At 40.9% G+C, this 25,525-nt stretch overlaps 2 protein-coding genes across 4 annotated transcripts; both read left to right on the top strand.

Moving 5' to 3' along the window:
- The first annotated feature begins 4,934 nt into the window (after positions 1 to 4,934).
- Positions 4,935 to 9,534, top strand: angptl5 (angiopoietin-like 5). Of its 2 annotated transcripts, none has more exons than XM_039618637.1 (8): positions 4,935 to 5,376; positions 6,333 to 6,504; positions 6,621 to 6,724; positions 6,811 to 6,904; positions 7,788 to 7,891; positions 7,976 to 8,096; positions 8,766 to 8,942; positions 9,099 to 9,534. In XM_039618637.1, exons 1-8 carry the CDS (start codon positions 5,320 to 5,322, stop codon positions 9,416 to 9,418), a joined length of 1,149 nt encoding a protein of 382 aa, XP_039474571.1. In that variant the 5' UTR covers positions 4,935 to 5,319; the 3' UTR covers positions 9,419 to 9,534. The 2 variants fall into 2 exon arrangements, with proteins under 2 accessions (XP_039474571.1, XP_039474570.1); XM_039618636.1 differs by having other exon boundaries at positions 4,941 to 5,376; positions 8,766 to 8,951.
- Positions 9,535 to 12,241: 2,707 nt separating this feature from the next.
- trpc6a (transient receptor potential cation channel, subfamily C, member 6a) lies at positions 12,242 to 24,764 on the top strand. 2 transcript variants are annotated; one of them, XM_031731356.2, is made up of 14 exons: positions 12,242 to 12,467; positions 13,392 to 13,720; positions 15,678 to 15,810; positions 16,804 to 17,104; positions 18,199 to 18,384; positions 19,577 to 19,741; positions 19,825 to 20,056; positions 20,160 to 20,387; positions 21,191 to 21,455; positions 22,265 to 22,460; positions 23,729 to 23,929; positions 24,153 to 24,209; positions 24,329 to 24,404; positions 24,492 to 24,764. In XM_031731356.2, the coding sequence occupies exons 1-14, from the start codon at positions 12,328 to 12,330 to the stop codon at positions 24,620 to 24,622; spliced, it is 2,640 nt and encodes an 879-aa protein (XP_031587216.2). In that variant the 5' UTR covers positions 12,242 to 12,327; the 3' UTR covers positions 24,623 to 24,764. The 2 variants fall into 2 exon arrangements, with proteins under 2 accessions (XP_031587216.2, XP_039474268.1); XM_039618334.1 differs by lacking the exon at positions 13,392 to 13,720 and having other exon boundaries at positions 12,294 to 12,467.
- Positions 24,765 to 25,525: the final 761 nt, after the last annotated feature.

Genomic DNA, 25,525 nt, shown 5'->3' with positions numbered 1-25,525 from the left:
GCTATAGTGAGCTCGGAGCTCAGCTGGCCAACAGATTGAATTCAAGAAAAATGTCTGTCTGGACTGCAGTGCATCCACTAAATCAGTTCAGTATAATCCACCAAAGGCAGCAGCTCACGCGGGGGCCGCCCGAGTCTTATATAATTACCTAATAAACTTTGATGACGACTTATTGATCTGAATAACTGCTTGACTTTTTAATTTTAAAATAGTGAAAAAGTTAGTTTGAACTCATGCCTCGTGAAAAATGTAGGCCAATTACCTGATTGAGCTTTTTAAAAAAAGTTAAAACCAATAAAAACGTATTTTTCCATTCTGATTTTTTTTTTTTTTGTAAGCACATTTTATTTACTTCATAATGTTTTACAGTCAGTTTTAGGTATTTTCTGTATTGATCAGCTTTTAGAAACCAGTTTGTTTACCTTCAGTCCAGTCTGATTAAAACACTGATGGAGTTATTAGGCTGCGTAAAGTTATATATTATCAAAATATATGGTTTGGCTTATATATTATGCGTTTTCCCACTGTTTAGTCATTACTTTAGAGAAGTGTATACAATTTGAGGCCCATTATTTTACCAGTGAAGTACAAAGATAGCAGCACGGTGTAACACATACGTTTACCACTGTGAACACTGAAGTGCTGTGATGGCCTCCTGTCTGTATACATGAGCGAGTTGCATAAGCTGAAGGTGAAGAAAAGGTCAGCAGACACTTTTCAGACTCTCTGCCCTCTCACAGACACTCACAGGCTCAAATATCTGCGAGTCCCACTTTGCAGTCAAAACTGAGTAACCTGCACTGCTTTCATGTGAAATAAAAGTGTAAGTATTAGCCAGGCACTGCTAATTAAATGCACTTGATTAACTGATAACCAGTAAGTGCGGGCAACTCTAAAAACGCAGAAGTTTTTGACAGTTTGCTGGTCTGGAGCATTCAGGTGTGTTTTAACACTACGCTGCTATCTTCCCAGGAGTGGACGCCCCAGCAAATTCACACCAAGGTCAGACCGTGCAATGCTCAGAGAAACGGTAAAAAACCCTAGAGCTAAATCTCACACTCTACAGACCTCAGTTAGTAGGTTAAATGTTAAAGTTCATGAAGATATGACTGAAAAAAGGCTGAACAAGGATGACTTTTTCGAGGGTTTGCGAGGAAAAATCGTCTTCTGTTTAAAAGAGTATGGTAGCACAGCTTAGGTTTTACAAAGCTGGATCTGAGCAAACAACAAGACGTCCTTTGGACAAATTAGCCTAAAATGGAGATATTTGCACATTAGCACAAACACTTCATATTAAAGGTCAAGCACTGTGGTGGAAGGGTGATGCCAGAGCACCTGGACACCTCATTGAGTCAATCATGAGCTCCTCTATAGATCACGTGAAGCCATCTGTTTGACAGCTAAAATTAGGTCAGAAAACAGGACAATAATCCAAAGTACAGCAGCAAATGGCTGAAAAAGAAAATAATCAAAGTGCTGCTGCAAAGTCCAGACCTCATTTTCATTAAAATGCTGTGGTAGGACTTTAAGACAGCTGTGCATATGCAAATATCTGCAAACCTCAATGAACAGAAGCAAAGAATGGGTGAAAATTCCCCCCAAACAATGTGAGAAACTGTCACAGAAAGCAATTATCTCAAGGTATTGCTGCTAAAGATGGTGTACTTACTTTTCACAGCACTGCACAGACTGTTTTTAAATGTTTCTAAATGTCAGGCTTAGTGGACATCACTGTTTTTTTTTTTTAATTTACTATTTGTTCAGTTTAAAATCATATTGCATTTTTATAAAATCAAATTCATGAACTGTTCTAAACGAGAATAAAGTTACAGGATTGTTTTCAGTCCAGTGTCTGATTTTTAAAAAAAAAAAATTTCATACAACATTAAGATGTTTTCGATTGTTTTATGTGTCTGAAGTTTCAAAGCAGGATGCTTAAAAACACTCAGAACAGTGGACCTTACCATAAATGCGATGTAATACACAGCACTACGCATTAGATGGCAGTGTCTCACCTTGACACCTGAAACGTGCAGTGCGTTGGGTTTCACGTCTCTCATTACTAAACACAATGTACAAAAGAAGGAGGAGCGAAGATTCGAGGAGATGAGGATCGTTTCTCCAGTCTTTTGATTGCTGTCTCAGATCAAATCATCTCCACATGCGGTTTTTAATCAGCAGCGTTTCTCTGCCAAATCAGTGGGCATGACTACAGCGGTCACGCACAGGCAACTTATCAGGTTCCTATTCACACCACAAACAAAGCGGGTAAATAAAGAATTGCTCTCAGAGACACATACTGGTTTGGAAAGACAGGACTGGGCTATGGAGAGTATTCAAAAACGTTAAAAATGGTTAAGATTGAAACCAGAATAAAAACAGAAAAAGAAAAAAAAATATGTGTATGAAAGGAAAGCAATGTTGGTTTATTTTTGATTATTTAGGGAATATTCTGGGAAACGCATTTTGTCGCTGGTTCACCTCCAGAATGTTAAACAGCTGCGTTTTATGGGAAGTCATGCGCTGGAACAAAGGACATATAACGTGTTGACAGTGGGTTTTAGGTGGATTTTGTTACAGACACAGCCAGGGTAGCTATTTCCCTCTGGAGCTTGTTAAACACAATTATTATTCTCATACATCTCATGCCGGATAAACATCAGGCTACAGCTAACAGCTGGTTGGCCTTTCAAAGGCAACAAGCCAGATAATCAGTCAGCCTGGCCACACAAACCAGTAAAGCCACACAGTGCACGTTTACGTTTTGGCTGGTATAAGTTTTAGAGGAGCCTTGCTTTGTTACATGTGATGCAGACAGTAATTAGCCTTTTAAACAACAGTTTCAGGTCATAAAGCCATTAATAAATTAACGGAGTATCTTTTCATGCTTCATCTTTCCACACAAACGAAGAAAGTTGGTGTATTTACGATCAGCTCAGTGCATTTAGGTATTTAGATGCTGTCAAGACCACTTGAAGAAGTTCAAACTGAGTTTCATTGTGAGGAAGAAAAATTATTTAAGTGATTTTAAATGTGGCATGGTTGTTGTCGGTGATGGTCCGAGTACTTCAGAAACTGCTGATCAACTGAAAATTTCCCACACGACCATCTGTAAGGTCTGAAAAATAGAAAAATATTTTTCTATTTCTCTGAGTGAAATTGTCTTGTCGATGTCAGAAGTCAGAGGAGGATGGCCCGACTGTGTTGAGCTGATGGGAAGGCAACAGAAACTCAGAAAACCATTACAACCAATGTATGCAGAAGAGCATCTCTGAATGTACAACACTTTTGAATCTTCAAGGACATGGGTGACAGCAGGAGAAGACCACACCAGAGCCACTCCTGTCAGCAAAAACAGAAACTGAGGCTACAATTTGCTTACCAAAACTGGACAGTAGAAGAATGGGAAAACAATGGCTGCTCTGATGAGTCTTGATTTCTGCTGTGACATTCCAAGTATGTTTTATTGTCATAAGCACAGTAAAAAAACATATTTTCCTGTAATATAAAATTCTTCCTTTGCTGTCCACAATAGATGCCAAACAGAAATAAATTCACATGTAAAACAGATGATAATTTAGAGACAATAAAAAAACCTCACAACTATAAATCAGCATGTATGAAATACAGTAGGTTATAAACTCCTGTCAAGTGTTTTAGAGTCTAATGGCAGCAGGGAAGAAAGAGTTCTTCAGTCTGGAGGTTTTCCATTTCACACTTCTATACCTCCGGCCTGAGGTTGAAAGTGTGAACAGTACGTGTTGGAGGTGGGTAGCCTCCAAGAGGATGGATGCGGGTATCCAGTGGACTCTCTGACAGTAGGCAGCCTTCACCCCTCTCAGGTGTTTGCAGTTAAAAAAATTGGCAAAAAATAGCCTGAAAGCTTGGATCCATCTGACCTTGTGGTGTAACTGGCTTAGGAGATATTTTCTTTGGGCCTCTTAGTACCAACAGAGCATGCTTAAACACCACAGCTTACCATCCATCCATCCATCCATCCATCCATCCATCCATCCATCCATCCATCCATCCATCTTGTTCCGCTTATCTGGGTCCGGGTCGTGGGGGCAGCCTACGCAGAGAAGCCCAGCCCCTCCCTCTCCTCGGTCACCTCCTCCAGCTTGTCCGGGGGAACACCAAGGCTTACCACAGCTTAGCAGAGAATTGTTAAATGATAGAATTGGCCAACTTATAATATTCAGGAGCTGGAATGGGCTCCAGCCCAATTGCGACCCTGATAAGGATGTGCAGAAAAGAATGGATGGATGGATAATATTCAGGCTTTACCCAGGCCAGAGCCGTACTCACTTTTTTATGTTAGGCTAACTGCCTCCCAGCTCTATCATCACATTTACTGTGCTGAAATAGGAGAGTATCAATCCTCCCTGCTAACACAAACAGATTTTAATGTACTGTATGTTTGATTAATTGCTTGATTAATCACACAGTCATGTCTAAATATACTCATTATCTCAGCTCTCATTTACTTGCACAGACTGTTTTACAAGAGCATGTAACGTGGGACAGATGTGGGGGCCCAGAGGCTGCAGCATGTGGCTTTTTCACATTCCTGTCACTGACCATGGCTGTAAACTCACGCAGGTTAAGAACAGCAGCAAATCTTCAGTTTGGCAGTTGCGGGACAGTTTTCCAGGGAAGTGACAGACTGGAGTGTGAGTGGAACGCTTTCTTTACTGCTTCAATGCCCAGTTAACTGAAGTAATTGGTCTGACTGTCAAGGAGGGGGGAGACTGTTTTCAAACAGGGTAACTGGGGGGAAATATGAGCAGCAAAGACACCCTGCCTTCACTCCTCCCTACCTTCAGCTGTAGCTCCCACGCAGAGACACAAGCAGAGGGAGAGGGTTCCTACATTAAAACAAGCAGCCCATTTCCCCTTTCCACATCTGTTTCTCATGCTGATGGCAGGATATAACCTGTAAAACAATAATGCTCGGTAATAGACACACTGAGGGGGAAGGTAATGGCTCTGAATTAGCAGATTCAGCTACTTGTCAGAGTTTTATCAACATGTGACCTCCTCCTTTAAAGGGTATGCTGTCATGGGAATTTAACAAGAGAAAGTAGGAGTGACTGATGGAGGTGGAGAAAGGGCAGTTGGACAGGAAGTTTGGAGAAAAAAAAGTAGTTTAAAAACTGAAAGGAAGATGCAGAAATACTTGGTAGATGAGCAGAGAAGACGGTTAGAAAAGGAAAGAATTTGTGGAAAAATAAGCACATATGAAGGTGTGTCTGCTGGCGGACCGAATTCAGCTCCTTCAGCTCCTGGTGGAAATAATCACAGTCAGAAAAGACTGAGATGATGTGGACAGCAGCTGTCCTCCTGCTGCTTTTGCCTTCGCTTCTTTCCTACGCAGTATGTACCGCAATGCATGTTATGAATGTTTTTAACTTGTCATCTGTCTTATTGATCAATATCACTCCTCTATCAGGAGTTACAGCAGGAAGCTATAAATTATGACTTGTGAGGGAGCTGATTTAAAGGTGTTAAAGTGCTTCAAGAAATGCCCGTATAATCACAGAGGTTTAGGGGTTAGCCACGAATTCTTGTTTTTTTTATTAGTTATACCATCTTTAAAATGATCATGTTATGAGTTTGTGTTTTAAATGAAAGAAAAAAAGTATTTTTAACAAAATATACGGGTAAAAGTATCTGTTTTGCATATATACCCACATATTGTAAGTAGATTTTTTAATTTATTTTGCTGATGCAATAATGTGTATACAGCACTTTTGCAGAGTTTGTCTTAGGTGGAGTTTAACTCCTTATTAGTGCCGAGCAATCTTTCCAAGTAAGTTCAGTCACGTGAAAAAGAAAGTTTTCAAAGGACTGTGCACAATTTCCATCCAAAATATGCTGTAGTGGAACAATAAAGTAAAGTACCTCAAAGCCGTAGTTTACTGTCGGTTATAAATCTTTTTTTGGTTTATTGGAGTTACTCTCAGCCAAGCGCGATATTTGACCTACAGCACTGCTGATCCCACGATGAAAGTCTTTTTTTTCCTTCAGTTGGTGGTGGAGAAGTTAAAACACAACAGCTAATCAGGTTAAAACACTTTAACAGAGTGTCTACTTCCTGACTCAGGGGACTGAAGAACATCCCCTGAGTCAGGAAGTAGACTACAAACTACATTTTCTGTAGTATGTTTGAAATAAGAAACCATGTGATATATAAAAGGGAGAAAACAAACACAACGCTGACATTATTCAGTCTCTAATGCGCCACAGGAGTCATACTTTCCAGGCTAGTCACATATAAGTGCTGACTTATAGATTGAACTCTCTCATTGTCCTTTTCTCCTGATTTCCAGGACAAAGAGAACAGAGGTAATATAAACCAATCAGAATTAGTCGATCGAGATTTCTCTGATGTTCCTGTCAAAGGTCAAAGACCTCTCGGTGAAGTCAAAGGTCAGGACTCATGCACCATCCCGTGTGACATCACTGTCAAGCTCCTGCGAGATGAGAAACAATCCATTTGTGGTAAAGCCTTTTCTGATTCATTGTGTTTGTTAGCTCCATCACCTTCATGTGTTGTTCAGTGTGTGTGCTTTTGTGTGCGTGTGTGTGTGTGTGTGTGTGTGTGTGTGTGTGTTCAGGTCAGCTGCAGCAGTCTTTGCTTGCGTTTGGACGCAGCAACAGAAAACTGATGAGGGATGTGAAGGAGGCGCAACAGAGAGCTCTGGACATCCTAAGCAGTCAGGTGACGAGGAATCTCTTTACATCTGTTAAAAGTGTTTGTGATCGTCAGACTGGCTGAATGTATTTACAGTGATGTCACATTTCCAGGTCACAGAGTTGATGACCAAAGTGCAGACGCTCAGCTTGGAAGTTCAGAGGAGCAACACTGAGATGTACTCCATGAAACCCGTACAATCTCATGGTAACACACACACAAACACATACTGTGGTGATTATGGAGCTTGAAAGACATAAATGCTAACTAGTGACATGGTGAATTATGAAAAGTACTGTACCTTTGGTAATTTAAGTTGTGAATCATTATTTAAGCTATTTAAGAAGCTACTGAAGCTCCTTCCCCTTTGCGTTTTTCTTCTAATAGGCTAGGTTTAAACAGTAGGTTCAAACCAGAGATCACCATATTAATGATTAATACCCTGTTTTAAACATCATATAGAGCCAAGAGCTGAGTTTAATGTGATCTGTGTTTATAACAGCTTATAAATAAAAGATAATGTGGATATAAACACTATGGCCTCCCTTTGAGGATATCTTTAAACCTGGTGCATAATTTGGTCCATTATTTAAAAATGAATTCACCAGTACATCAGTTTTAGAAACCGTTTTAAATAGAATCAACACAACAGCATTTTTCCAAAATCTGAGGTTCGTAAAAGTTTTTTTCTGACCCACGAAGCCACAACAGAAGGTATTTATACCTTTAGTACGTCAGAAATCTTCAAAATCAGCAAATATGAAGGCACATATTTTCTACTAGACATTAAACTGCACCACTAGCTTGTACAGCCTATCATAACTCAATAGTTTGTGCCTCATTTGAGTGACTAAACAGCTCTGACAGAGAAAAACAGAGAGAAAAACAGCTCTGACAAATATGTAATGATTGTTCGGCGAAGGGGGAGAATAAATTGATGTAATTTATGTTAAGCTCAGTGACTAATTAATACATGAAGTGCACATTCCTTCAAGTCATTAGTGGCTATAAATCAGAGAAGTTGCTTCACCATAAATTTGATTAAATTGCTCTCCTGGTGACTAAACAGAGTGTTTGTTGCATTGATTAGGACGAGACTGCAGCGACATCAAGGACAACCTCGTGTCAGTCGTCCCCAAGATCCCGAGTGGCATTTACATAGTCCACCCAGAGAACACTGACTCTTCATTTGAGGTACATGTATATAATTCATTCATTCACTCCGTCAGTGAGTTATCCACTCTTTGGCCGACACTCAAAGCAAAGCTTGTCCTGCAGGTTTTCTGTGAGATGGACTATATGGGAGGCGGATGGACGGTGATGCAGAGGAGGAGTGACGGTTTAACTGACTTCAAAAGATCCTGGGATGGCTATGTCGATGGCTTTGGACACCTTGCAGGTTGTACATTATCAAAGAGATCCTCTTTGAGGTTGAACTGTTAAAAATAACATTAGATGGTGGTAAGCTAGATGCTCAAAATATACTTTATAGTATCAGTTAAAGAATGTTTTGGGAACCACTGACCAACATAATGTTCACTATCTGCTGGACCTTTGTGGGATTCGTGGGTTTCCATTGTGAATGAATTCATTTGCCACAACAAACATAATTATCCATCACTTTAAGGCTTAATACAGCCTAAAGCGGTGCGTTACAGAGTATTGTACTTATGGAATTGACTTTCTTGTTGATCCAGTCTAAAGCAGCCATTGGAGGAACCGCAGTCTAGGAGGAACTTTCATTTTTTATCAGTGGTTTTTGCTTGAGCAGCACATAAAGTTTTGCTGGCATAAAAACTAACACAGCGGAAATGTTAGCAAAGCAGGAAGAGGATAAGTTTTAATAGGCTGCAGCTGTATATATAGGACTATGGGTGTATGGACGCCAGGTTAGCAGCCTAGCGTTTTGCTTCTGTTCCCAGTATTTATACTAAGGTTAGCTAGCCATCTCCTAGTGAGGTATCATAGCATTTCCTAAAAGTTGTCACACTGTCTCATTTTTATCAATCTACACATGTTGAGAACTATACCTTTCACTTCACCACTAAATCTCTCGTCTTGTGTTTAGGAGAACACTGGTTGGGCCTGAGGAAGGTGTTTCACATAGTAAACCAGAAGGATACTCGATTCCAGCTTCACATTGCTCTAGTCTCCCATGATGATGTCACCTCTTATGCATCGTATGATGACTTCCGCCTTGACAGCGAAACGCAGTTCTTCAGCATACACCTGGGCAGATACGCAGGTAGTGCAGGTATGGCTTAATAAGTTAAACTTCACAAAACAAATGTTATTTTTTTAAAAATTGCTAAAGTGCAAATTAAAACACACAGCGACAGCTTCTCTTGGTTATTTTGTGTCTCCTGCATGTCTGCATGGATTTCTGCGTGCTCTGGTGCAGGTGATGCATTTCGAGGCTACGACCAGGAACAGAACCAAGACACGGCACCGTTCAGCGCCTCAGATGTCGACAACGATGGCTGCAACCCTTTCTGCTCCATTGGCAATTGCACGGTGGAGAGCTGCAGCATTCACCACAACCACACGGGGTGGTGGTTCAATCAGTGCGGTCTGGCAAATCTCAACGGCTCTCCCGAAGACACAGAGCGAAACCAGGGGCAGAGGACGCACATCGTGTGGGACACCTGGAGACACAACGGAGTCCCCTACACCATCAAATCTGTCACCATGAAGATCAGGAGGATTGCAACCAATAATTGAGAGATGATGGGAAGAAATGCATCATTGCAATGCATGACTGAAAGCTTCATTAAAACAGAATATAGTTCTTCTGGATTCCCATTTTCACCGTGACCAACATAAAATAAAATAAAATCAGCCAATTACTTATGGTGCTCTTCTTCTTCTTTTACACTAATTGCAAAATCTGCTGCATTCCTGTCAGTTTCAACTGATCTTGGTTCAGCTAACATACACACCAAGGTAAGGGAAGAGAACTTAAACTGATCCAGTCCAGTAGGTGGTGCTGTGAATCTCAGCAAAGTGTACCGATTGAGACCTACATCACAGGCAGATTATTTGTATGTGCCCAGATTATTTCTGTCACTATAGCAGCAGAAATATTCCACAACCATGAAATCCAAGATGTAATTAAAATGAAATATCCTTGTATATAAATCTAACCAGTTGCTGTGCAATTAGTGAGACTTAAAAAGTCAGTAGTCTGATTAGAAAAAAAGAAAAACCCTGCAAAGGTCTTTGATCAAAGAGAAACTAAATGCGACCTCCCCAAATAAATACGTTAGCAAGCCAGAGGGCCTCTGTTGCTTCGGACACCCAGAGTGCCCTCCCTGCTCCACAATCAAATCACTGGATTAGAGAGAAAAGGTTACCGAGGCTACAGCTGAAAACTGGGGCTTCTTCTTCCCCGAGGTCACATTCACACTGAAGTGTGAAACTGAATCAGCCCCCTGATTCATCTCAATGTGACCACCGTGTTGAATCAGTCTGCAGAAACCTCGTGGTTTCACCCCTTCAGGTGCATCACATGATAGTTGATTAAAAGCAATCAAGTTTGGCAATCCTGTAAGAGAGTAACGAACAACAGTAGCTCATACCTGCCTCAAGGTCGTGGTGTTAAAGACTTCCTGTTTCAGTAAATCTTTTACCAAATCATGATTCAATCAGGAAAGTTTCATGTACATCAGAACTTTTGAGTGCTCCAAGAATCAGACGCCATCATTATTGTTTCTCCAGATGAGCACTAGACACACTTTGCAGCTGTAATGAAAACCGCAGCCTCTTGAGCACGCTGGCAGGACCTCAGACTGTTTAGTTTAGCCAGAAACACAGAAACTGGTGTATTCTAATCTCGCAGGTGTCCAATAAACCAGCCGTGATACTGATTTCTTATTATTCACACATTAGAGAAAGAAAACACAGAATAAAAAACAAACTCATGAGAGTCTGGAGTGTGTCTAAGTTTTATCTGTTACATAAAAAGTAAGAAAGAAGAAGTAAAGAAGAGGGAGAAAATGGTGGGATTGGGTGAGGGAAGGAGCTGCAGGTTCAGGTTGGTTTATTAGACAAAGAACAGATGCACAGGCTGCAGAACAGCTGCTTCCACACAGGAAACAATTTGGTCCGGGCCTTTGTGTGCGTGTGTGTTTTTCTTGTTCTTCCTCCCCTCCTTCGTCAGAGTTCAGCCCAACAAAACATGAACTATGAGAGAAATATCTTGAACTCAGGTGGCTTCATCATTCCAAGAGACGTCTTTAAAGTATACGCCTTCGGTAACTCTATTCCAGTCAGCTGTAGCATTGTGGGGCTTACATGTACGGTGTCCTGTTGGTGCCAAAGTTTATCTGTGTGTGTGATATGTGTGTGTTTGTGCTTGTGTGTTTTAGCGTCAGTGATTCAGGTGATAACACTGAAGGAGCACTGAAGGAGCGCCGGCTCTATGTGTGGTCTGGTATGCGTACATATCACCACAATTAATCAATACGCACACCCACACATGAGGAGGACACACAAAGGACTGTCCAGGTACTTGTCCACTCAGTGCACCTCAGTAAGAGTGTGTATGTTTAGGCTGACAGTGTTTACATCCAGATCTCAGGTCTGTTCTGTTCAGACGAGCAAATCTTAACAAAAACCCACAATGGTGACATTTGTCAGACTTTACCCCCATTGCCCCGACTATTCTCCCAGTGAAATGTGACGCCCCTATGCCACGACACATCCAAACTGGCTAATCTTCAGCAATCAGGCCCTTAAAAGGCAATTCTCGCTGCCACAATTGTGCATTGGAGATCCTGCTTTATCAGGCTGATTTCACGCTGAGACTTTTTACAGAATGTAAAGGGGTTTTTCATGTGAAATTCAGCTTGAAAGCAGACAAAAAGTGCTCTCAGCTGACATAAGAAGCAACAAAATAAATAAAAAAATAAAAAAATAATGGGACAATAAAGCAGAAGATGATCACAATATTGCTGCAAAGAGCTACTAAAAGCTGGACAGTTGTAAACACATGAACACATGTGATTGGGTACAGAGTTTTCCCACACTGGACCAGGATCAGCTGAGAGTGGGAGCACACAGGAAGCAAAGTCTACAGGGAATTTAAACCCTGAGGAATCTCATCTGCTGTTCATCAGCCATCAGTCACTTCTGCACGCATGTACACACACACTAAAAATCTCAACACGTACTCTAAACAATGCAGTTTAAAATAGCATCTTGCAAGTCAAAAATGACAACTATTGGTAAGACACTATATCATGAGAAAATTTCATTTCTTTACTCCTATTATTTTTTTTTAAACAAATCAGCCTTTATTGCCACAACTAATACTGAGTAATATCAAAGAAAGAGATGAAGGACTTGGTGGGAATTGGTGAAACAGCCGAGACAAATATGACCCTACATCAGTAGTAACTCTGAGCCTGTTCAGTCGCAACCCTGAGCTTCCTCCCACATCTGTAAAGTTCAATGCGTCACGTAAGGAAAAGTGTAGTGGGACCCAGAAGGATGCATTCTTTCTCAAGAACACAGAAAAAAACAGAGGGGGAGGGCGACAGAGAGACGGAGAGAGAGAGACATGCCATAGGCACTTGATTAGTCTTTCACATGAAACGGGAGCAGAGCCTCTGCTGTCGATCACCTCCAGGATGAACCACAGACCGCTTGCAGTTCATCGTGCCAGCGGGACTGCAGGTTACAGCGACAGCCCCAGAGCCAGGAGCCGTGATAACCTGCTCATGTACGATGATTTTGGAGAGGAAACGTGTTGCTCCGGACGATGCCTTGGGTAAGTCTGCCAGAGGTGTAGCAGGCATATATGCTCATCCTCTGCATCTTTCTGTTAAAATCATGGATAAGACTCACAGGTTTTAAAAAGTTTGAAGGAGAAGATAAAAAGTATTTGGACGCCTGATGGTAATTTTCACTAAATATTGCACAATGTTCTTCAGTTTGCATTCTTTAACTTGCCACCTGTTTTAGCCAGCAAAACAGCCACAGGTGCTCTTTGGGTTTTACTCTAGGTCAGCGCTCTGGGATGGAGGGAGAGTGTACTTGAGTGTATTTGAGAGTGTACTTCAGAGCCCATGATCCATTAGTAAATGTAATTTAACTTATAAGTAATATAATTAATGTAAACCATTTTTTTGCATTTCCAGCCTCATTGTTTACATTAGCCTCAGTGCTCAGTGCTACAGGATTTCTCAACCTCTTCTTATGCCCCTCGTCACATACTGATGCCTGCTTGGGAATCCTTTTGGTCCTTTTGATGCACTGAATACTTCGTTTTTATGTGCAAGCCGTGTAAGCCATCATGGCATAAACAAACCTCATATGATGTAGCAGAACAGAATGTGTTGTAATGCATCTTAAACAATATTAAGAAAGAAATACAGAACCAGGAAAATGTTGTAACTTGATAATATTTCATCTGTTCTCCAGGTAAAAGTTAACTTAAATCTACTAATTGCAGATTATGGGAGGCAAGTATATTAATGAGGTTAACTGTGATTCAGTGCTCTCTCACGGGTGTGTGGGTCTCTCTCTCATTGTGTGGCTAGCACACCTGCACCGTTCTGGTGGAAAGAGAGGATCAAGACTAAGGAACAGTCAGGGACAGTTGCTGCCACCTTTTATTATGCCACAAATTAACTACAGTGTGTGTAAATTCATGTGTGGACCATACATCGAGTGTTTTTTATGTTTCTGGCAGCCACAGTAACTCTGAGAGACAGCTTATGGCTCGTCTCACTGCTGCTAAACGACGCCAGGCTCTCCGTGGACCTGCCTACATGTTCTCAGCTCCCTCAGTCAGCCTGTCAGAGGTTGAGCAGCGTTTCCTGGAAGCAGCTGAATACGGGAACATACCAGAGGTGCGGCGTATGCTGCTGCATGTACCCAACTTGAATGTCAACGCTGTTGACTACATGGGCCAAAATGCACTGCAGCTGGCAGTGGCCAACGAACATCTGGAGGTGACGGAGCTGCTGCTGGGGAGGGCAGACTTGGCCAGAGTGGGCGACGCTCTCCTTTTAGCCATCAGTAAGACCTGATTATTTGCGTATGGCCAAAAACACATAATATGGCTAAATCTCTATATCACTCAAAAGTTCCAAAGATGTCAGACACAACACATTGCTTGACTGGATGGAACCACAGTTATGTAACAGTTTATCTGTTAATCTGTATCCTTACATAGCTGTGTCTCTTTATGGGTCTAGTGACATTGCTTAATAATAATGATTAATTTAAGTGCCTCAGTTCTGTTAACCCCTCTGTACCACAGTCTCTGAGTCAAGTTTCTCATACATCCTGCAGCCACTCAGCCGCCTGCAAAAATTGCATTGGCATTTTTCTGCTCAAACGGGCCAGACTTGGACAATTTCTGGTGAAATACTTTGTGTTTAGTTTGAGGAGATTGTTGATGACTACGTTTTTACATTTTACTTATTTCTTAGTATTTCGCTAGGACAATCAAATGTAGTGTATGAAGCAAAAGGAGTGCAATTCTAACAAACTTTAAAATCAATATTTGGCATCACCACCTTTATTCTTCAACATAGTTTCAGCTCTTGTAGCTTCATTCTCTGGTCTGTTGAAGGAAATTCAAAGCTCTACTTTGGATGTTGGCTGCCTTCTGTTCTCTGTCAAGATCTCACACTGCTTCAATAATGCTGAGGTCCGAGCTCTGGGCAGGCCAGTCCATCACTGATAGTATGCAAGTGTATGTTTTTCTATAAAGGTATGACTGGCAGTGTGTTTGGGATGACTGTCATGCTGAATAATGAAGCCACTGACAATCAGATGCTTTTCAGATGGTATTGCATGATGGATCAAAATCTGAGTTTACTTTACTTTACTGTGTTCATAATTTCATCGGTTTGACGAGATCCTCAACACCACTGTCTATGATGCCTGAAACCTTTAAAGACTCTCCACCAGTTGTACTTACTGTTGTACGTCTCTGCTGACCTTCTTCATACATAATGATGATGATTTGAACCAAAATGTTCATATTTGGATTCATTGCTCAATATGACCTGTTGCCACAGATTTTCAGTCCACTTATTGGGAAATTTGGCAAACCTTACTTTTCCCCTGTTTTCCTTCTTTAAGAAGGTCTTCTTGATGGTCACCCTTCCAATGAGACCATTTCTGATGAGGCTTCAGTGAACAGTAAATGGATCAGCTGAAGGCTCAGAGATCTCTCAGGTCTGGACTGAAAATGAGGGGAAAAGAAGCCAATGCCTAAAGAAAAACCTTCGTAAGACCCTAAGAAATCCTGGAGAACTACTGCCCAAGACCACTAAACTTTGGCTTTTGCAAAATCCTGTCTAGCTAAGTTGCTAACATGCTAATTTAGCACGAGTACAAAAGACTAGACATTTAGCCTCTTCTGTTAGCAGTTACAAGATTTACAAGATTGACATTTAAAAAAAAGACAATATTAAAGGTTGGTTCCATTGTTCAGGAAAGCTGAGCATGTATGTTTTTTTTCTTTAGTAAGTAATCATTTAAAAAAATAAACAAACAGGAAATTTAGATTCCAAAAACTGTGACCGACCTGAGTAGATAGCCTACCTACATCAGGGGTTCTCCAAGGGTGACCTGTGGGATAACGGCAGTCCTTATCAAAATATATTATGCACTGCACGCATCGCAAGGAAAATATACATTTAATTTCTCCACAGTTTATGTTTTATAGTAGCAAAATATGAGTCCAAAGGACCATTTTCTTTCAAGTTGAGCTACTCTGTTTGAGCCATTATGGCATGCTAACAAATGATTAGGAAATTTACCAACTACTTGGTTAACCACTACATGGTTAAAAATACTTTAAACCAGCCCAAATACTGCAATAATGATCACAAACTCCAGCAAACTACCAAATACTATGTGAGCTAAGATTTTGGAGTTATCCTTAAGATTCAGCAAGTTTAGCAACAGCAGTGTAAATGGAAGTTGTACCACCAACAAGTTTGCTCCGTGTTTGTTTTAGGTAAAGGTTATGTTCGCATCACAGAGACTTTGCTGGGCCACCCTTCATTTAGAGATGCCCGCCGTCTATCGGCAAGCCCCGTTCAGGCAGACATGTTGGATGACTTCTATGCTTATGATGAGGACGGGACAAGGTATGTGTGAGGAAGAAGTGTTTCATTACTTAAATTTGTATATTTGTTTTAGGTAATAGCGGACACTTTATTAGGCACATTTGCACTTTAGGAAAACATTTGGAACACGCATACAGATGAGACTTTTTTAGATATGTATTGAGTATTAAACACCTCAATGGTTTGTGTGATTCTGTCTTTCAGACACTTGAGCAGCTACTCAGTTTATGATGGGCAGACGCTGTAAGATAAAGAGACAGTATTAGCCACAAATGTAACTGATTATCGTGTGGTTAAGAGAAGTGTAGGTAGTGTATTTATGTAATAATTATGAACATGGGTGCTCTTTATTTTGCTATTGCTGCTTCATAAAGCTGTTGTGTGAAGTTTGCAAATTAAAGCTTCAATAAATAAAATAGCAAAACTTGTGTTTTATAAAAACAAGTTCCTGACATGCAGATCTCTCCTTAATATTTGGTTTCAAGGCTCATTTTTGCTTTCATCATGCAGCTGCATGCAGCTTTTTTTTCACTGGCAACTAAGTTTGTTGCATTAAAGAAACTAAGTTTAGAAGTCTTGGCAGATGGATTTAGCAGCAAATCATTTTCCTATTTACAGTCTTTGTGCTAAGCTAAGATAGTTCTGGCAGGAGCTTCATATGTGCTGATGGGAGATATTATATCTAATCTATCTCTGAACAAGAAAGCAGTTAAATATGTTCCACAGCTGTCATAGTCTCATATGAGTCAACAACAAGAAGCTAACATTAGGGGGGTAGTGAGGTATAAATGGAAATGTTCATGTGCTTGGTGACGCAATGTAACTATGTTGGATGCACTGACTGCTCCAGCTGCTGCTATTTCTTTGCTTTTTTTCAGTTAATTTGCAGAAAAGTTCAAATTCATAACATTCATAAAAATGTTGAAACTTAAACCTCGTTTGCAGAAAACAAGCTCAGGCGAATGCTGATACTGCGTACTGTCTGCATGTTTCTGTGTGTGTAAATTCCTGCAGGTTTTCTCATGACGTGACTCCAGTGATACTGGCTGCGCACTGTCAGGAATATGAAATTGTTTACACCCTGCTAAGTAAAGGGGCTCGCATCGATCCGCCTCATGACTACTTCTGTGGCTGTGACTCGTGCAACTACCAGCAGCAGTTTGACTCCTTCAGCCACTCCCGATCGAGGATCAATGCCTACAGAGGACTCGCCAGTCCTGCTTACCTCTCCTTGTCTAATGAGGATCCAGTGCTGGCAGCACTGGAGCTCAGCAATGAACTGGCCATGCTGGCTAATATTGAGAAAGAATTTAAGGTACAAATACAAGGACAAGAACAAAAATTCAAACACAAGTCCGGCAGAAGTAATGTGCACTGTCTGTTATCACTGCTGTACACATACCCTAAAAAAAGATACCCATGAACACTTTATGAGCCTAAGAGAAGAACAGACGAGGGTCTAGATCCCGTGGTCACTCTTCAGATTTTTGGTTTGACACATAAACAACAGCTGTAATTATTGCTGGGCTCAGAGTACCAAAGTATGCTGTGGGTACTGTATAATAAATAAACAACAGGCTGGCTGAGCAGAGATGTCCAAATACAGCTCACACATTTTTTTCTTGATGTTCATGCTGTGAAAAGTATTTGCCCCATTCCCGATTTCTTATTCGTTTCCATATTTGTCACACTTGGAAGAACACAAAGGCTTGTCTCATAATTGCCAAGACTTTTGGGAAATATTCTGTGGGCTGATGAGACAAAAGTTGAACGTTTTAGAAGCTTTGTATCCTGTTACATGTGGCATAAAACTAGCAAAGCATTCCATAACGAGAACATGACAACAGTCAAACACGGTGGTGGTGATGTAGTGTGATGGTCGGAGGCTGCTTTGCTGCTTCAAGACCCGGATGACTTGCTGCTGACTTGATATATTCATGAATTCTGCTCTCTAACAGGAAATCCTGAAGGAGAATGTCCGTTCATTCCCTGAAGCTCAAGAGCACTCAGGTTACGCAGCAATGACATGGAGTGGCCTAGTCAAAGTCTGGTCTTAAAATAGACTGAGATGCTTTGACATCACCGTAAACAGACTGTTCAGGCTCAAACACCCTCCAATGTGGCTGAATGAAAACAATGCTGCAAGGAAGAGTAGGCGAAAAAATCCTCCACAGCGTTGTGAAAGACTCACTGTCAGCTTTCAGAAATGCATGATTGCTGTTTTTGCTGCTAGAAATAGAACAAACAGTTATTAGGTTTAGGGGCAAGTGTGGATAGCTTTTTGCTCTCAATAAATGAAAACATCATTTAAAAACTGCCTTTTTGCATTTACTTGCATCTTACTAGCATCTTACCAAATCATTTCAAATGTTTAACTCCTGATGTACGTTTCCTCCGTCATGTTTCTAGAATGACTACTCCCGCCTGTCGAGCCAGTGCAAGGACTACGTGGTGGGCCTTCTGGACCTGTGTCGCAGCACGGAGGAAGTTGAGGCCATACTGAATGGAGAAACTGACTCGGACGATAGCTATGATGTACCAGGTCGCCCCTCCCTCACACGGCTCAAATTAGCCATCAAATACGAGCTCAAAAAGGTCAGTGTGTTCTCAAACAGGCAATGACACAGCGGCAGGATGAAACATGGGTTTTCTGAGCAAGTACGAAGTATTGCAAACATTTATCTGTGCCATGGGAGCAGTATAACCCATTTAGATTGATATCCCACTAAAACTGTCATCTGTTCCAGTTGTGGATCCTGCTTGAGCATACGGCATAGAGCCAAACTGATATGTTGGGCGATAACAGCTATTTGTCAGCCAATTATCAGTATTGGCAAATAATTTCCATTTTTAGGTTGATAAATGAAAACTAAAGAAGAGAACGTAGAAACATCGCTCAACTGTGTTGCGAAGGTTATTACATAATTTTTCCACTAGAAGGCGCTCTGCAGCTCCTGTGTTGGAAAAGTGTTCAGAACGACCAGCTGATCTGAGCAGAGTTGGGCAGAGTGTAAACGAGTAATGTGACAATAAAACAAGTTTATTTTCAAACTGCTTTGTTATACTATCTTAGTAAAAAGTAACTACACATAACAAATGTTTGGGAATTTTTTTTTCTAGTGTGCCTGAAAGAAAAAAAAAAAATCGGCCAATATATCAGATTTTTAAATCACCAAATATCAGTGATGGTGTCCGTCTCAAAAATCCTATATGAGTTGGACTGTCAGTAACATTACTGCATGAAGGTAACAAACTTTTAAAATCAGACAAATATCCAAGAGTGAGAAAAACAACAACAACAACAACAGCTATGGATGCTGGGAAACAATACCTAATTTTAAGATCAGTTAAAAAAATAGAAATGAAAAATGGAATTTATAGTGTGAAACATCAAAATGCTGTTGTCAAGTGTTTTTAATATAAAGATATTTGTAGCACTTAGTCACGTTGAGCTGAGTCTGAACTCATCTGTCTTCATTTCTAATTGCAGCTGTCTGATGTAATCGTTTTAGAAGCCAATTTGTGTTGTTTAAATGATTAATCAGTTTGTAAAATGCCATAAAATTACTCTTCATAAATCAATTAATTGTTCAGATCAATAAAAACAAAAACAAATCTGCTCTTGTTTCAGCTCTCAGATGTAATGGATTGCTGCTTTTCTCGGTTTCAAATAAATAAAAATAGAATCACACTTTAAGGATTCTACCTTAAGCTTCCAGTAGCCTTTATTTTCCTGTTTCCTTCTCCTTAACTCTTCTGTCCTACTTCTTTCATCTGTGCCTTTCAGTTTGTGGCTCATCCTAACTGCCAGCAGCAGCTGCTGAGTATCTGGTATGAGAACCTGCCTGGCCTGAGACAACAAACCACTGCGATCAAACTGCTGGTGGTGCTGGCGGTGGCTATAGGACTGCCTGGACTGGCTGTGGCTTACTGGATTGCCCCATGCAGCAGAGTATGTAATATTTACATCCATAAAGATCATTCACAGTACAAGCTTTCCTCTCACCCTTCCGTTATTCCATCTCTCATTCTCAGGTGGGAAAAGTGATGCGTAGCCCCTTCATGAAGTTTGTGGCTCATGCCTCATCCTTCACAATTTTCCTGGGTCTTCTCATCCTGAATGCTGCTGACCGCTTTGCAGGCACCACCCTGCTGCCAAACATGACACACCATCAGCTCCCGGGCAGCTCTGACCCTCTGCTGCTCTACCGCATGACTACAACACCCTTCACTTGGATGGAGATCCTTATCATCTCATGGGTCATGGGTGAGCATAAGATGATGATAGATAATAAAAAAGCAAACAATTAAAAAAAACAAATAAACATCTACCGAATCATGTAATTTGTGTTCTTGTGCTCCTGCTGCAGGTATGATTTGGGCGGAGGTAAAGGAGATCTGGAGTCAAGGACCAGGGGAGTACCTGGTTGAGCCATGGAACTTCTTGGATTTTGGGATGCTCGCCATCTTTCTGGCTTCCTTTAGCTGCCGCTTCTCTGCGCTGAGACACGCTAACTTAGCACAGACCTCTGTGTACGCGAACTACACCACGTTGATTAATGTCAAACTGCCTTCGGACATACACTACTTCACTATGGGTGAGCAGTTTCACATTTTCACACATCACATGAACTAATTCAAATACCATGATGTGCTTGATTTATACAGCAGCAAATCACTTGAAAAGAACCCTCAACAACCAGACAACCCCCTATAAACAAGTACTTGTGACAGTGGGAAGTAAAGACTCCTTTTTAACAGGAAGAAACCTCTTGCAGGGAGGGGTAGCCATGCGCCATGACCGATTGGGGGTGAGGGGCGAGTCTTTACAGGAAAATCTGTGTTATAGTAGAGCCTTTACTTTACAATATGAAGTGCCTTGAAGTGACTGTTTTTGTAATTTGGCACTATATACATAAAATTGAATTGAAACAGAACAAAAGACACATGTTTCTTTCCTGCTGGGGGACACTGCCATGAGGTGATGCGATTGGTTAGCAACAACTTTTACGCAGGTTGCAAGCAACATCTGCAGAAATGCCAGAACCCAAGGTTTCAGAGCTGAAGATTGATTTATAAGTAAAAGATTCACTTCACATGTTCATGGCTTTACTGTTGTGTCTGTTGTAGCTGTCAGTCTCTAGATGTAAAAAGTAAAAAGTATCACTGTCGCCCTAGATTTTCCTGTGTTTATTGGCAAATTAACTTTTGTTTTTTCCTTCTCTTTAAAGAGAACAAGATGAAATTCAGCAGCGTGGCTAACACATCCTTTGTTAAATAGCATTTTTGGTGCCCATATTGTGGTCATTTATCAAAATATCCTCTTCAGTCTGCCTTAAAATAATAATTGCAAGCTTTAATCAAAGGTGATTTTCTGACTTACGCTTGTGCTTTTTTGTAGCTCGTATCCACTGGTTGCCGTCAGATCCCCAGTTGGTGTCAGAGGGCCTGTACGCGGTCGCAGTGGTGCTGAGCTTCTCTCGGATTGCTTATATCCTCCCAGCCAATGAAAGCTTCGGTCCCCTGCAAATCTCTTTGGGAAGGACAGTAAAGGACATTTTTAAGTTCATGGTCATTTTCATCTTGGTCTTTCTGGCGTTCATGATCGGCATGTTCAACCTGTACTCTTACTACCGGGGTGCAAAACAAAATGATGCCTTCACAACGTAAGTCAATACCAGTGAACATCTGAATTTGTTTATCTATTTATTTCTTTTTTTCATCAACTTGCACAGACGAATTCATCATGAATCTTGATTCAATTCTTGATCAACAATGGATTACCAATCCAAACCAAGGATATCACCACAAGGGTTCACAGATATTTTATATCCTGATCCTTTCTAACTATTCTTATCCAAGATCTGAGAGCTGTTTGTTTGGTAGACCCACTCATTCTGTGGTTATTACAGTTAAAAGAAGCCCCAACATTTTTGTGGCTTGTCACCATTTAAAACTAAGCCCTTGGGACCCTTATCACTGGTTGTGGTTATAGTGTGGACAAAACTTATCATCAGTGCACCCAGGGGGGATTTGATCTCCCCACAGCTGAAGAAGTTTTGAGTCCAAAAAAAGTTAAAATATCTTGGATTTCAAAACAAAGAGCAAAATTATGTGGCAGTAATGAAAAGAATCTTGCATTTATCTTGGGACCCATTAGCACAAATAGTTACAGCTAAGCTTTTACACAGTCATAATAGAGTATTATAAAAATATGACATGTTGCCTCAGAATCAGATACATTGTGCCTGGAAGTTGATTTTCAAATAAATTCATGCTAAACTTGTATGTTTGTGCAATAATGTCAGCACTATTCTGAATTATTCTGTAATTCTAACTCCAAAAAATATTTTGTCCTTCTGTTGATTTACTAAAAGAGTATCTCTGACGTTGATGGTGTACAGCTGGTTTAAATTCAAAAATAACTTCCCTCTCTTCTCCCTCTGTCCCTTTATTTGTCTGTGCGTCTGTCCAGCCTGGAGGAGAGCTTCAAGACATTGTTCTGGGCTATATTTGGACTGTCTGAGGTCAGATCCGTAGTGGTCAACAACGAACACAAATTCATCGAGAACACCGGTTACGTCCTGTACGGAGTTTACAATGTTACCATGGTGATAGTGCTGCTCAACATGCTCATTGCCATGATTAATAGTTCCTTCCAGGAGATTGAGGTAGGTCATTAAGACGGTAAATCATTCTGTGCCCCAGATGCATGCTTGAAAATATGAAGCATCGGCTGAAAAAGCAGCCCCACATGTAGCGCATGTTGAACTGGTACTTATATAGCACTAACTCTAACAAAGATTCACTACAAGGTTCGTTCAACCAAGCACACATTCATAAGGAGAAATAATGTCATTTACAATAAGGTATAAAGGGAAGCAAACTACTTTCATTTATTTGTGTCACAGAAAGTGAATACAACTGAATTAAATTAGGGCCTTTTCCTTTACCCAGCAAACATGCCTCTATAGACCCACCTGTGGGTAAAGTGTCCTGCTGTGTGGACTTGGTAAACCCCCACTTATCCCATGTGAGCCCCAATTAGGTGAGCCCACACAGGGCTGACAGCAGTGTTGTCCTTGGAGTCTCTATAAGAGTTTTCTGTAAGCCCGGTGTGGGTTGCCCACAGAAAACCTACGTGAGCCCCATGTAGGCTAGCCCATGTGGGGCCTATAGCAGTTTTACCACTTTGCCCTCCCAAGAAGTAATTCTGTGGGTTCCCCACAGTGGATGCATCTAATGTAGGGCCCATAGTCATTTTTTCCTTTTGGATTCCTGTGAGGATTTTCATATAGTGGGCTTACCCATAGAAAACCCTCACTAAAACATCTATGGGTTAGCCCATTTAGGCCCCACATTAGTTTTACCCCCTGGGCTAACCCATGAGGGTTTTCTGTGGGTAACCCATAGTGAATTTGCCCTGCTCACTGCTCACTGGGTCCACACTTCACCCATACCTACCGACTGTGTGTCCATGCGGGTATGTTTGCTGACACATTGTTTATAAAAAGGCGAGCCCATATGGGGAAATGTGATTATTGTGTAGAAGACGAAACTGTTGAACATATTTTATTACTCTGTCAGAGGTAGTATTAACCTGAGTTAGGATTTGAGTTTTTCTTCTTTCTTTTCTTTGAGGGCAAGTGGCTCCATAGTAATTTACATGTTTGCTTAACAAGCAAGAGATCCTTGGTTTTAACTTTGGGAGGAGACATAAATCCCTTTGGAGTTGTGTGAGGAAGGGCATCTGTTGTTAGAATCTGCTATGTCAATATGTGGAGACCCCTTGTGAATAAGGGAGTGGCTGGTCCACACTTCATACCAACTGGTGGTTGTAATGCACCACAGGCTTTTCCCCCCTCTGTCCTGTCAAACATGTATATTTCCTTCCCTGATACATTTCCCCATTTTCCTCATGATTTAATTTTTTTTTTAGGATGATGCTGACGTCGAGTGGAAGTTTGCTCGTGCAAAACTTTGGTTCTCCTACTTTGAGGAGGGAAGGACCCTCCCTGTGCCCTTCAACCTAGTCCCCAGCCCAAAATCTATGCTCGGACTGGCCACAGGCATCAAGTCCTTTCTCCTGCAGTTAGCTGATGGACACAGCAAGGAGAAAAATGAGACACAACTCAACCAGGTACCACACAGTATGGCGATTAATTCCCTAATATATCCAATATTTATCCTTTCGCAGCTTGAAAGGTAACATGATAGTTCAGCATTAGTGGAAGAGCCTTAGCACCTCCCAGTGGTATTACTGCCACACCACAGACTGCACCTCACGCCCTCGTTTTGTCCCAACAAGTTTAACCTGAGAAATGTCACAATTCTGTTCAGCTAATTTGAGCTCAATATTCCAGCTTGGAGTAAGCAAAAACTCAGCATATGGTGCTTCTACCAGCCGAACCAGATATCAGGTATGTGTTTGTGTATTTCACGATGTTTTAAACAGAATTTTATTACTTGTTTTAATGTGTTATTTTTGCACAGAACATTTTGTTCATAATTCAAACCCCTTTTCCTTTACTGGTTGCAGAAGATCATGAAGCGGCTAATAAAGCGGTACATCATCAAAGCGCAAGCAGACAGAGAGAGCGATGACATCACTGAAGGTAAAATAATAAAGAGCACCATTTGTCCTCCCATGTTGGCATCAACATTTTCTTTGATAGCTTTGCATCTATTTTTTTTAAATCCAGGAGAGCTGAAAGAAATCAAGCAGGACATTTCCAGTTTGCGATATGAGCTGCTAGAGGAAAAAGCCCAAAACCTGGAGACGCTCGATGGGCTGCTGAAGAGGCTGGGAGAGATCAGCACGCCTTCATCGTAGCAATGTCTGTCATAAGTGAAGAGCGCAAAGATTAAGTGCCTATTCACTGTCAAAAGATGCTGTATACATAGTGACACAACATTACTAACGATAAATGACAATGCACGTATGTGAATATAAACATTAAATATAAAAGGTCAAATGTATGTGACCGACAGTGTGATTTTTTTGTAAAGTACAGACTCAATTTAAATATTCTATACTTATCTGCACGCACACGCACACGCACACACACACACACACACACACACAGAGTACTGTCCAAAACTCACTACCCATCAGTTCTTCATATTTTGTTTTCGGGTGGTCAGACCTTTTTAAGGTGGTCTTAATCAATAGTTCTCCAGCTTTCTGAAGCTCTTTCAAAGTTTTTCATTGGACATTGGCTGGTTTTCACTAATTTTTCAGTCCAGTCCTTGTACTTGACCATTTTCAGAGCAATGTTTTTTGTTTGTTATGCCATTCAACCCTGATCTATGAGTTATAAATCTAATTCAACATAGCAAAGAATCAATTTAAATTGTACATTTAGGCATTTTGTTAGTAGCAGCCAATTTTTTTCCTTAATCCAATCTACAAAAAAAGCCAACGATAACACAGTTTACAGGCATGAAATGGTACTTTTGTACCAACAATGTGATTAGTAAAAGATATATTGGTCAAAAAAACTGGGATATCGTGGCGTGGTGTGCAGTATATCCTCAAAATCTCCAATGGGCAGGAAACTGGACAGGTGAGGGTCAAAAGAAGAAGTGGCAGATCTATAAAATTATCTACAGCACAAATGAAAAAAAATCAGCAAAGACCTGATAGGACCTGAGAGATGCAGCTGGCCTTTCAGTCAATCTATTACTGTTCAATGAAGTAGAAGAAAATGGTCTCAGTGTAAGGGTGGCTGTCAAG

This window comes from Oreochromis aureus, linkage group 10 (genome assembly GCF_013358895.1).
Source record: "Oreochromis aureus strain Israel breed Guangdong linkage group 10, ZZ_aureus, whole genome shotgun sequence".
Classification (NCBI taxonomy): Eukaryota; Metazoa; Chordata; class Actinopteri; order Cichliformes; family Cichlidae; genus Oreochromis; species Oreochromis aureus.
The sequence above is the reverse complement of the archived record's forward strand: the minus strand, read 5'-3'. Positions and strand labels throughout refer to the sequence as shown.